Raw genomic sequence first — 11405 nt, forward strand, 5'->3', positions numbered from 1 at the left:
GAGCAAATAGCCAAAATCAGGAAGCGTATACCAATGTGTGGGAAAAGGTGCATGGGAATACACCTCCCAAGAAAAGACACTGGATTTGAGTTTATGTTACGCTGCTATCATTCGGTGGCGTAGAGTAGTCTTGCCCAATCCATCCCTTGTTTATTTTTATAAGAGTCAACATGTCAGCATTTTCAGTTGACAGGCGGATGCACTTATCAGTTATAATTCCACCAGCGGCACTAAAAACCCACTCTGATAAAACGCTGGCGGCAGGGCAGGCCAGGACCTCCAAGGCATAGAGAGCCAGTTCATTCCACGTATCCAGCTTGGATACCCAATAATTATAAGGCACAGCGGAATCATGGAGGACGTTGGTACGGTCGGCAAGGTACTCCCTCAGCATCTTGCCAAACTTTGCACTCCTTGTGAGAGTACCCCGCACCTCAGGGCCTGTGCGATGGGAGGGTCTGAGAAAACTCTCCGAGAATTTTGACAGTGTTCCCTGGCCTCTGCTGGATAGGAGTTGTGTCTCTCTCGCCTGTACTCCTTCGTTGTCCAGCAAAATTTTTTTAATAGTTCCGCAACTAGTGCCTTCTGGTACTGCCCCATTTTTGTAGTCCTGTCCGCCTCAGGAATAAAAGATATAAAGTTCTCCTTGTAGCGTGGGTCTAGAAGTGTCACCAACCAGTAATGACTGTCACCCAAAATTTTGAGAACGCGAGGGTCATGGGAAAGGCAGTATAACATAAACTCAGTCATGTGTGCCAGACTACTAACAGGCAAGACTTCCATGTCCTCACCAAGAGGAAGACTGACCATGCTCTCCTCCTCCTCCTCCTCCTCTCTGTCCTCTGGCCATCCACGCTGAACAGACGGTATTACAGCTGTGCAGGTAGTACAGTCAAGTGCATGAAACTAGCTCCTGTCCTTCCTCCTCCTCCTCTTCCTCATTGTCACCCAATCCATGTTGGGATGAGATGAGGCTTGGCTGTGTGTAATCACCCTTTATGGTTCCTTGCTCCATCTCATCGTGCTCTGCCTGCAATGCATCCTCTTTGATTGTGAGCAGAGAGCGCTTCAGAAGACAGAGCAGCGGGATTGTGATGCCAATTATGGCGTCATCGCCGCTCACCATCTTGGTGGCATCCTCAAAGTTTTGGAGAATTGTACATATGTCTGACATCCATGTCCACTCCTGATATCTTATCTGTGGAGTCTGTACTGAATACCGACGGCCTTGTTGATGCTGGTACTCAACAACTGCACTCTTCTGCTCACAAATCCTTCCCAACATCTGCAGTGTAGAGTTACAATGCGTGGGGACATCACACACCAGTCTGTGAGCCGGAAGCTGCAAATCCTGCTGAAGCACGGCAAGGGCGGCGGAAGATGTAGCTGACTTTCTAAAATGGGAACACAGGCAGCATACTTTGACAAGGAGATCAGGTTGCTCAGGGTAGGATTTGAGAAACCGCTGAACCACGAGGTTAAGCACATGGGCCAGGCATGGTACGTGTGTGAGTTCGCCTCTCCTCAGATCCGCCACCAGGTTCTGCCAATCTTCACAAACGACCATGCCTGGCTGTAGGTACAGCGATGTGAGTTACAGAATTGCCTGCTCTTTCAGAGCTGTCCACAACTCTTCAGAATTGTGCGGTTTGTCACCTAAGCATATTAGCTTCAACACAGCCTGTTACCGCTTGGCCGAGGCAGTGCTGCAGTGCTTCCAGGTTGTGATTGTGACTGATGTGGTAATTTCGGAGATGGAGGCTGAGGTGCATTAGCTGTAGACTGTGGGGGGCAACCCTGAATAATCTAGGACCCGCGATCCTTGGCGTCGGGAGGACTTGTTCCGTCCCAAGGTCTGACTGGGTCCCGGCTTCCACTATGTAAACCCAGTGTGCTGTCAGCGAGATGTACCGTCCTTGCCCACAAGCCCTTGTCCACGATTCCGTGGTTAGGTGGACTTTCCTGGTAACTGGGTTGTTGAGGGCACGGCTAATGTTTTGGGACACGTGCTTGTGTAATGCGGGGACGGCACACCAGGAGAAATAGTGGCGGATGGAGACCGAGTACCGAGGAACGGCCGCCGCCATCAGGTTGAAGAATGCTTCCGTCTCAACGAGCCTAAAAGACAACATTTCTAGCTCAAGCAGTCGCAAAATGTGGGACATTACACAAGCACGTGTCCCAAAACATTAGCCGGGCCCTAAACAACGTAGTTACCGGGAAAGTCCACCTAACCACGGACACGTGGACAAGTGCTTGTGGGCAGGGACGGTACATCTCGCTGACGGCACACTGAGTTAACATAGTGGAAGTCGTGACCCAGTCGGACCTTCGAACAGAACACGTCCTTCCAACGCCAAGAATTGCGGGCCCTAAGTCAATCAGAGTTGCCACCACAGTCTACAGCTCCTGCACCTTATCCTCCTCAGCCTCCTCCTCCTCTTCATCCTCCATCTTCGAAATGACCACATCAGTCACAAGCTGGAAGCACTGCAGCACTGCCTCGGCCAAGCGGCAACAGGCTGTGCTGAAACCAATATGCTTAGGTGACAAACCGCACAATGCTGAAGAGTTGCGGACAGCTCTTAAAAGCAGGCAGATCAGTGGCTTACACCGCTGAACCTACAGCCAGGCATGGTCGTGTATGAAATTGGCCGGAACCTAGTGACGGCTCACACACATATCCTGCCTGGCCCATGTGCTTAACCTCGTGGTTCAGCAGTTTCTCAAATCCTACCTGGAGCTGCCGGATCTGCTTGCTAAAGTATGCCACCTGTGTATCCATTTTAGAAAGTCACCTACAGCTTTCACCGCCCTTGCCGTGCTTCAGCAGTGTTTGCAACTTCTGGCTCACAGACTGGTGTGTGATGTCCCCACGCATTGGAACGCTACACTGCAGATGTTGGGAAGGATTTGTGAGCAGAAGAGGGCATTTTTTGAGTACCAGCATCATCAAGGCCGTCGGTATGATGTTCAGACTCCACACATAAGACCTCAGGAGTGGACACGGATGTCAGACATATGTACCGCCTTCCAAAACTTTGAGGACTCCACCAAGGTGGTGAGCGGCGATGACGCCATAATTACCGTCACCATCCCGCTTTCTGTCTTCTCTCACAATCAGAGAGGATGCATTGCAGGTGGAGCACGATGAGATGGATCAAGGAACCATATAGGGTGATTATACACAGCCCAGCCTCATCTCATCCCAACGTGGATTGGGTGACAATGAGGGAGAGGAGGAGGAGGAGGTAGAACTGGAGCTAGTTTTATGCACTATAGATGGTACTACCAACACAACTGTCATACCGTCTGTTCAGCGTGGATGGCCTGAGGACAGAGAGGAGGAGGAGGATAGCTTGGTCAGTTGTCGTCTTGGAGAGGACATGGAAGTCTTGCCTGTTATCAGTATGGTACACAAGGCTGAGTTTATGTTACGCTGCCTTTCCTGTGACCCTCAGGTTCTCAAAATTTTGGGTGACAGTCATTACTGGTTGGTGACACTGCTAGACCCACGCTACAAGGAGAACTTTATATCTCTTATTCCTGAGGCGGACAGGTCTACTAAAATGGGGCTGTACCAGAAGGCCCTTGTTGCGGAGCTATTTCAAAAACTCCCATCTGAAACCGCTGGCGGCAGAGGTCACAGTTTGTTGGACAACCAAGGAATACAGGCGAGAGAGACACAACTTCAATCCAGCAGAGGCCAGGGAACACTGTCAAAGTTCTGAGAGAATTTTCACAGCCCCTCTCATCGCACAGGCCCTGAGGCGTGGGGTACTCTCACAAGGAGTGCAAAGTTTGGCCAGATGCTGAGGGAGTACCTTGCCAACCGTACCAACGTCCTCCGTGATTCCTCTGTGCCTTATAATTATTGGGTATTCAAGCTGGATACGTGGAATGAACTGGCTCTCTATGCCTTGGAGGTCCTGGGCTACCTTGCCGCTAGCGTTTTATCAGAGCGGGTTTTTAGTGCCGCTGGTGGAATTATAACTGATAAGTGCATCCGCCTGTTCACTTAAAATGCTGCTGCTTTGTCTTAGCGGGTTTTTAGTGCCGCCGGTGCAATTATAACCGAAACTGAAAATGTTGACATGCTGACTCTTATAGAAATGAACATGGGCTGGATTGGGCCCGACTTCTCAACAACACCAGATGATAGCAGCGTAACATAAACTGAAATCCAGTGTCTTTTTTGGGAATTGTATTCCCATGCACCTTTTCACACCCACACATGGGTATATGCTTCCTGATTTTGGCTATTTGCTCTTGTCCTCCTCCTTCTCCTCATCCTCATCCTTCACCACCATATCACCAGGGTGACCGTGGTCCGTTATGCAACTATTGCGCCCCTGAGGGTTCAGTCGCCACAGGGGTACTGCACCTCAGTAGAGGTGTGGCATCTCCTCTTCCAGGTAAGGATGGAGCACTTCTCAGGACCCTACTTCACCATTCAATACTACACCACTCCTGTCCTGAGGGGGGCTTTAAGGCACCGGGGTGCTGACCCAGCCGGGATAGAGGAGATGAGGGGTACCAAAGATAGGGAGAACAATGTAGTGGGTGAGGGTGGAGGACACACTTTTAGGATGCACTAATGGCATCATATATAATCTTCAGCCATCTTAAGTTCAAGGTCTTTGATTGTGATCTTCATCACTGAACGTGGCTTTCTGTTAGAGCCTGCAGCTGATTGGAGATACACGGTCCTCATGCTCTGGCCTTGAGACGAGGAGCGGGCTAGAGTTAACCGCTGTCTCTACCCGGTCAATGTCCCTACTTAAGAAGGCCTGGAGGGGAGCGGAGGAGACAAGCTCCACAGGCAAAAGGATCCCAGGGGGATGTGGACGGAGCGGCATACGCCACCTGCTACCTTCATTCTGGCCTAGTCAGAGGGACTCCTGCTGCAAGAGGGGTGACCGGCCCCCGATATCTGACTGTGTACTTCACGTCACTTTTGGAAAATCCTGGCTGCTTAGTGGATCCCGGAGGGGGACACAAGCGGGAGGAGTAGGAGAAAGTGAGGGAGAAGGAGAGGAACACACCAACGGGGTCTTGACAGGTGCTTTTGATCTATCTGGAAAGTGCTGGACCCCCTTCCCGGTGGCCGCAGCACGCCGCGAGGAGCAGAGGGAAGCTTTACAGCTAAAGTTCATCTTAATGTGAGTAAAAACACTGGATGACTTCACACCCCGCTTCAGCCTGTTATTTACTGCGCGGCACTGCACCCACCATTCCTTCCTCACACTGCCCTGAGGCTCGCTCTGCCTGCGGGGAGCCGTCCCATCTTAGCTGTCTGTAACACCGGCCTCAGTGGACTGAAACAGCGCTGGTGTCCATCACCGGAAACCGTAGGTGGCGTAGTTTAAATACCACTCAACCCTGAAAGACCATTACATCTTTTATGTGACCGCCCTGGGCACGGAACGGGACTAGGCCACGACTGCATCCCCCCCAACATCTGACCCGGCTCCGAGTAATCCCACTTCCCAGGGTGAGGGCTGTGAGCGTCACAAAACACCCACATAATTTTTGTTAAAGGGTGTTTATGATGCCCGTAAAAAAAAATTTATACAGTATGTTCATGTTTACCCCCCAGGGGTAAATGTTTGTCAGCCCATACACTTAGTTCATGGGCATTACAAGTATAAGAGACTAGCTCCTTTCTAATGGGAACATTTTTTTTTATGAGGCCCTCCTCCACGTCTCCTTCCAAGGGCATTGGAGTTCCTCCAAATTTTTGGAAACTCTTGCATTTACTGCATAGGCAAACACAATGGGAGACCCACTTCCTAATAATGGGAACATTGTTTTCAGGAGGCCCTCCTCTACATCTCTACCAAGGGGCATTGGAGTAGGTCCAAATTTTTGGCAGCCCTTGCTTTCACTGCATTGGCAAACAGTATAGGAGACCCACTTCCTAATAATGGGAATATTGTTTTCAGGAGGCCCTCCTCTAAGTCTCTTCAAAGGGGTATTGGGGTGCGTCAAATTTTCAATGGGGTATTGGGGTGCGTCCACATTTTGGGCAGCCCTGCCACTCACTGCATATGCAATAACAGTTTAGGAGACCCACTCTTTAGAAATGGGAACAGCAAAGCATAGCCGGCTGATGGCTCTCTAAGAATAGTGAGGGCCGACTGCTGGCCCTTTAAGAATAGTAAAGGTCCACTGATGGCCCTATAAAAATAGGCTTTATGACTTTCAGAGTCCCCCTCCTTCATAAATGAAACAGGATGTGTCTGATCATGTCTCACACACCACATGGCCAGATAAGGTTGTAAAATGTTAAAATGACATTTCCCGATGAATGCATTTGTCATGGTTGAAAGCAATGCAAAAGTGCAAAAACGCATGAAAAACGCTACGTGTGATCATAGCCCAAGGTGTGGAGAAGTATTTTTGGTTTTGGTTATTTATTTTGCCTTGTATACAAGTCATTACCCTGGAAAGGATGTTCCTTAACATATTTCCCAGGAAAATCCATTTTGGTTTAGTTTTTGTATGTTTTCTTGTGAGTCCGTAAAAGTTGCGTAATACCTCTGACAACGTTGTTGACAGCAGTGACCTGGGAGTCCGAAATGCTGTTCCCATACCATTTGAACACTGTTCCCATCGATGTGGGCAATTTTTAGGCCCTCTGTAGACTGCCGGGGGGAGCCGCCTGAAAAATGCTCGAGTTTCCCATAGACTTACATTGTGCTCGTTGCTCGGGTCGAGCACCCGAGTATTCCAATGTGCTCGACCCGAGCAGCAAGCAGCCGAGCATTTTAGTCCTACCCCATCAGTAGTGAGCTGTTATTAATAGGCTGGGAAGATCCATGGATAGTGACCCCATCCCGGCATAATAACACCAGACCCCAGCTGTCTGCTTTCCCTAAGCTGATTAAGAAAAATGAGGGGGACACCACACCATTTTTTCTTTCTTTACTATGTAAATACATGTACAGTAAGCTACACACGTACTGCGCTAATTATATATCTCACTGACATCTTTCTTTCTATTCTATGCATATATCTATTCTATCTATTCTATTCTGACGGGTCACACTGTGCATATACACTCATGGTCTGTGTGACGATTTTTTTCTCGCACCCATTGCTTTGCATTGCTGACTCTCGTCCGATATATTCGGCCACTCGCAGCAAGCAAGGATGAGCACATTATTGCAAGAAGATGACCAGGATGGGGCATTACTACAAGAAGGTTGTACTATCCATTGCGGGCGCCCTCACATAGTTCCCCTGCACTCTTCATGAGGGACACTGACAAACTCACTACCCTGGTCATGGTAGTATCCTCACGCTCCTCTCCCCACTTCTCCTGAGCACACTACACTGCTCCCATGCTCTTAAAGGGGCAGCGTGCGCACCTGCAAAGATTCCCCCAGCCAACAGTTCGGAGGCATCTTGTATAAAAGGCACTCTCCCCAATAAGGAGGTGCCTGAGCAACCCCTACAGTTACTTTGTGTTTGTGTGTGTTCAACTGTATGTTGACAGATATATACTGTACACATAGCTCCCAACCGTCCTGTTTTCGGCGGGACTGTCCCGCTTTGAGGGCTCAGTACCGCATCCCGTCACGGCTCAGCTGTTCTCCCGGCTGTGGAGGGTGGTGTTGCGGTGGTGGAGCAGCGGGCACAGGTAGTAGACAGCAGTCACAACTACCACGTGTGCCCCCTGCTAAACATAATGAATATTCACTCTTCTCCATGCCCATGGGAGTGGAGAGGAGTGAATATTCATTCTCTTTAGTAGCGATCACAGAGGATCGCGGAGTCGCAGCAGGAGCTGCGCTCGTGCTGAAAGTGCGCACTAATAAGGAGAGTGACTATTCACTCCTGTCCACGCCCATAGTCCCAGTGTGGAGAGGAGTGAATATCCCCGCAACTCACCTTGGCATCTAATAGAGCATGGCAGTGATGTCATGCGCTGCTCAGATACTGAGATCAGCTACTGACACACAGGACACAGCGCTGGAGCAGAGGGGAGGAAGGAAGGAGCGTAGAAGCGTTTATTTTTTTCATGTGTGCAGTGATGGGGGGCCATGCACACTAGGATTGTGGGGCCATACATACCAAGATAGGGGATTAGGGGGCCATGCACACCAGGATTGGGGATGAGGTGACCATGCATACCAGGAATGGGGATGAGGGGGCCATGCATACCAGGAATGGGGATGAGGGGGCCATGCACACCAGGATTGGGGATGAGGGGGCCATGCATACAAGGATTGGGGATGAGGGGGCCATGCATACCAGGATTGAGGAAGAGGGGTCCACGCACACCAGGATTGGGGAGGAGGGGGTAATGCATACCAGGATTGGGGAGGAGGGGGCCATGCATACCAGGATGGGAAGGAGGGGACTATTCATACCAGGATTGGGGATAAGGGGGCCATGTATACCAGAATTGGGGAGGAGGGGGCCATGCATACAAGGATTGGGGAGGAGGGGGCCATGCATACCAGGATTGGGGAGGAGGGGGCCATGCATACAAGGATTGGGGAGGAGGGGGCCATGCAAACCAGGATTGGGAGGAGGGGGCCATGCATACCAGGATGGTTGTGATGGGGCCATGCATGCCATGAATGGGGATGAGTGGGCCATGCATACCAGGATGGGGATGAGTGGGCCAAGCATACCAGGATTGGGAGGAGGGGGCCATGCATACCAGGATTGGGGTGGAGGGGGCCATGTATACCAGGAATGGGGATCAGTGGGCAATCCATAACAGGAATGGGGATGAGGGATGTCTGCTGAATGCCCCTCATTACCAGCTCCCCTTTGACAACTCCTCCTGTCAGGGGAGAAAGAAATCGGTAAATGGGCGTGTATTGGTGTGTGGCCAAAATTTGCCTGCTCTTTATACTGTAAATGCTGCTCTATATACTGTATATACTGCTCTATATACTGTACACACTGATCTATACACTGTATATACTGCTCTATATACTATACACACTCTCTACATACTGTACACATTGCTCTATATACTGTCTGTGCACACTGAACTATATACTGTAAAGACTGTTCTATATACTGTACATACTGCTCTATATACTGTAAAGATTGTTCTATATACTGTACATACTGCTCTATATACTATACACACTCTCTACATACTGTACACATTGCTCTATATACTGTCTGTGCACACTGAACTATATACTGTAAAGACTGTTCTATATACTGTACACACTGAACTATATACTGTACACACTGCTCTATATACTGTACACGCTGCTCTATATATTGTATAGGCTGCTCTATATACTGTACATGCTGCTCTATATACTGTACACACTGCTCTATATATTGTACAGGCTGCTCTATATACTGTACATGCTGCTCTATATACTGTACATGCTGCTCTATATACTGTACACACTGAACTACAGTATATACTGTACAGACTGCTATATATACTGTACACACTGCTGTATATACTGTACACTCTGCTCTATATACTGTACAGGCTGCTCTATATACTGTACACACTGCTCTATATACTGTACAGGCAGCTCTATATATATTGTACACGTTGCTCTATTATCTGGGACATCTATAAGGCTGCTGATCTGGGCTGTACAGATGTTGTGTTGGGGATGAGTCGCATTGTGAAGCTGGCGCCTTATCAGAGCTCTTCCCTCCATTACCTGCCGCAGCGTCACAGCTTCACACAGGGTCAGACACGATATTACATAGGTGATTGCAATCAGCCCCCTATGTGGATACGTGTTCACCCCCCAATACTCTGCACATTCGGGGTGTACTTATATTACAGGTCAGGGAGGTGGCAGTCAGCGGAGGCCATCGCCTGTGTTACCCTTATGGGCTCTCAGCAGCTCCAGGTCGTCCCCACATCGTACAATCCGCTTCCTGTACGATGGATATTGTAGTAAAGATCCCTGTGATGGTGACAAGAGCCGGGAATAGGAGGAACGAGCTCCCGCAGCAGTTTTATCTCCCCGGATACACAGTGATGCGCAGATCGGGAGGACGGCGGCGATGATCCCGGGACCTCCTCTCGGCTCTTTCCCGGCATCTCTGCTGGTGACGGCTACAAACGGTCAGTGGAGATGATGGAGAAGAGGAAGCGACGGAGAAAGCGCGCTCTGCTGTCCGGTGTTAGCCGGTAAAGGGCTTTTATCCCGGGCAGGAAAGCACAAGGGGAGAGCGGAGCTTCACTCGGGCTCAGCAGGGAGGAGGCGGGGCCTGTGCTCAGTGTCAGCCAATAGATGCTCAGGACGGTGCAGATCAGCAGCCAATCAGTGCGCAGTAAGCCTGTACATATAACAGGCGCCTCCAGCTCCGGCCTCAGTGTTTTCCTATCAGGAGATATTTGTGTTCTAGTTCCGCAGCACACGATGGCCGAGACCGCACCAGCCGCCGCTCCCCCTCCCGCAGAACCGGCCGCCAAATCCAAGAAACAGCCGAAGAAATCCGCCGCCGGGGGCGCCAAGAAAAGCAAGAAACCCTCCGGTCCCAGCGTCGCCGATCTGATCGTGAAAGCCGTGTCCGCCTCTAAGGAGCGCAGTGGGGTGTCTCTGGCCGCCCTGAAGAAGGCTCTGTCTGCCGGAGGATACGATGTAGAGAAGAACAATAGCCGCCTGAAGCTGGCCGTCAAGTCTCTGGTCACCAAGGGCGCCCTCCTCCAGGTGAAGGGCAGCGGCGCCTCCGGGTCCTTCAAGCTGAACAAGAAGCAGCAGGAGACTAAGGACAAAGCGGCCAAGAAGAAGTCAGCAGCTGCGGCCAAGCCCAAGAAACCCGCTGCAGCCAAGAAAGCCGCCAAGTCTCCTAAGAAGCCCAAGAAGGCTCCGACCGCTGCCAAGAAGAGCCCGAAAAAGGCCAAGAAGCCCGCAGCAGCTGCCAAGAAGGCGGCCAAGAGCCCCAAGAAGCCAAAGGCCGCTCCGAAGCCCAAGAAGGTGACGAAGAGTCCGGCTAAGAAAGCGACCAAGCCCAAAGCTGCCAAGAGTCCTGCTAAGAAGGCGGCTAAAGCCAAGAAAGCCACCACCTTGTCCGCTTCAGAGCTGTATGATCAGAGCCACCACCTTGTCCCCTTCCGAGCTGTATGATCAGAGCCACCACCTTGTCCCCTTCTGAGCTGTATGATCAGAGCTACCACCTTGTCCCCTTCAGAGCTGTATGATCAGATCCACCACCTTGTCCCCTTCAGAGCTGTATGATCAGATCCACCACCTTGCCCCCTTCCGAGCTGTATGATCAGAGCTACCACCTTGTCCCCGGCAGAGCTGTATGATCAGTGCCACCACCTTGTCCCCGGCAGAGCTGTATGATCAGTGCCACCACCTTGTCCCCGGCAGAGCTGTATGATCAGAGCCACCTCCTTGTCCCCTGCAGAGCTGTATTATCAGTGCCATCATCTTGTCCCCTGCAGAGCT

The 11405-nt window shown here is 50.7% G+C and overlaps 1 protein-coding gene across 1 annotated transcript; it reads left to right on the plus strand.

Annotated features, from left to right (window-relative positions):
* Positions 1-10322: 10322 nt before the first annotated feature.
* LOC141161065 (histone H1.11R-like) lies at positions 10323-11205 on the plus strand. The gene has a single exon (XM_073645848.1). The coding sequence runs from the start codon at positions 10371-10373 to the stop codon at positions 11076-11078; it is 708 nt and encodes a 235-aa protein (XP_073501949.1). The 5' UTR covers positions 10323-10370; the 3' UTR covers positions 11079-11205.
* The last annotated feature ends 200 nt before the right edge of the window (positions 11206-11405 follow it).

Source organism: Phyllobates terribilis, unplaced genomic scaffold, assembly GCF_046119375.1.
Source record: "Phyllobates terribilis strain yellow unplaced genomic scaffold, ASM4611937v1 Scaffold_9__5_contigs__length_417890890, whole genome shotgun sequence".
NCBI classification, from domain to species: domain Eukaryota; kingdom Metazoa; phylum Chordata; class Amphibia; order Anura; family Dendrobatidae; genus Phyllobates; species Phyllobates terribilis.

Coding starts and splice junctions, on each gene's coding strand:
- LOC141161065 (XM_073645848.1), top strand. CDS start 10,371: ATGGCCGAGACCGCACCAGCCGCCGCTCCCCCTCCCGCAGAACCGGCC.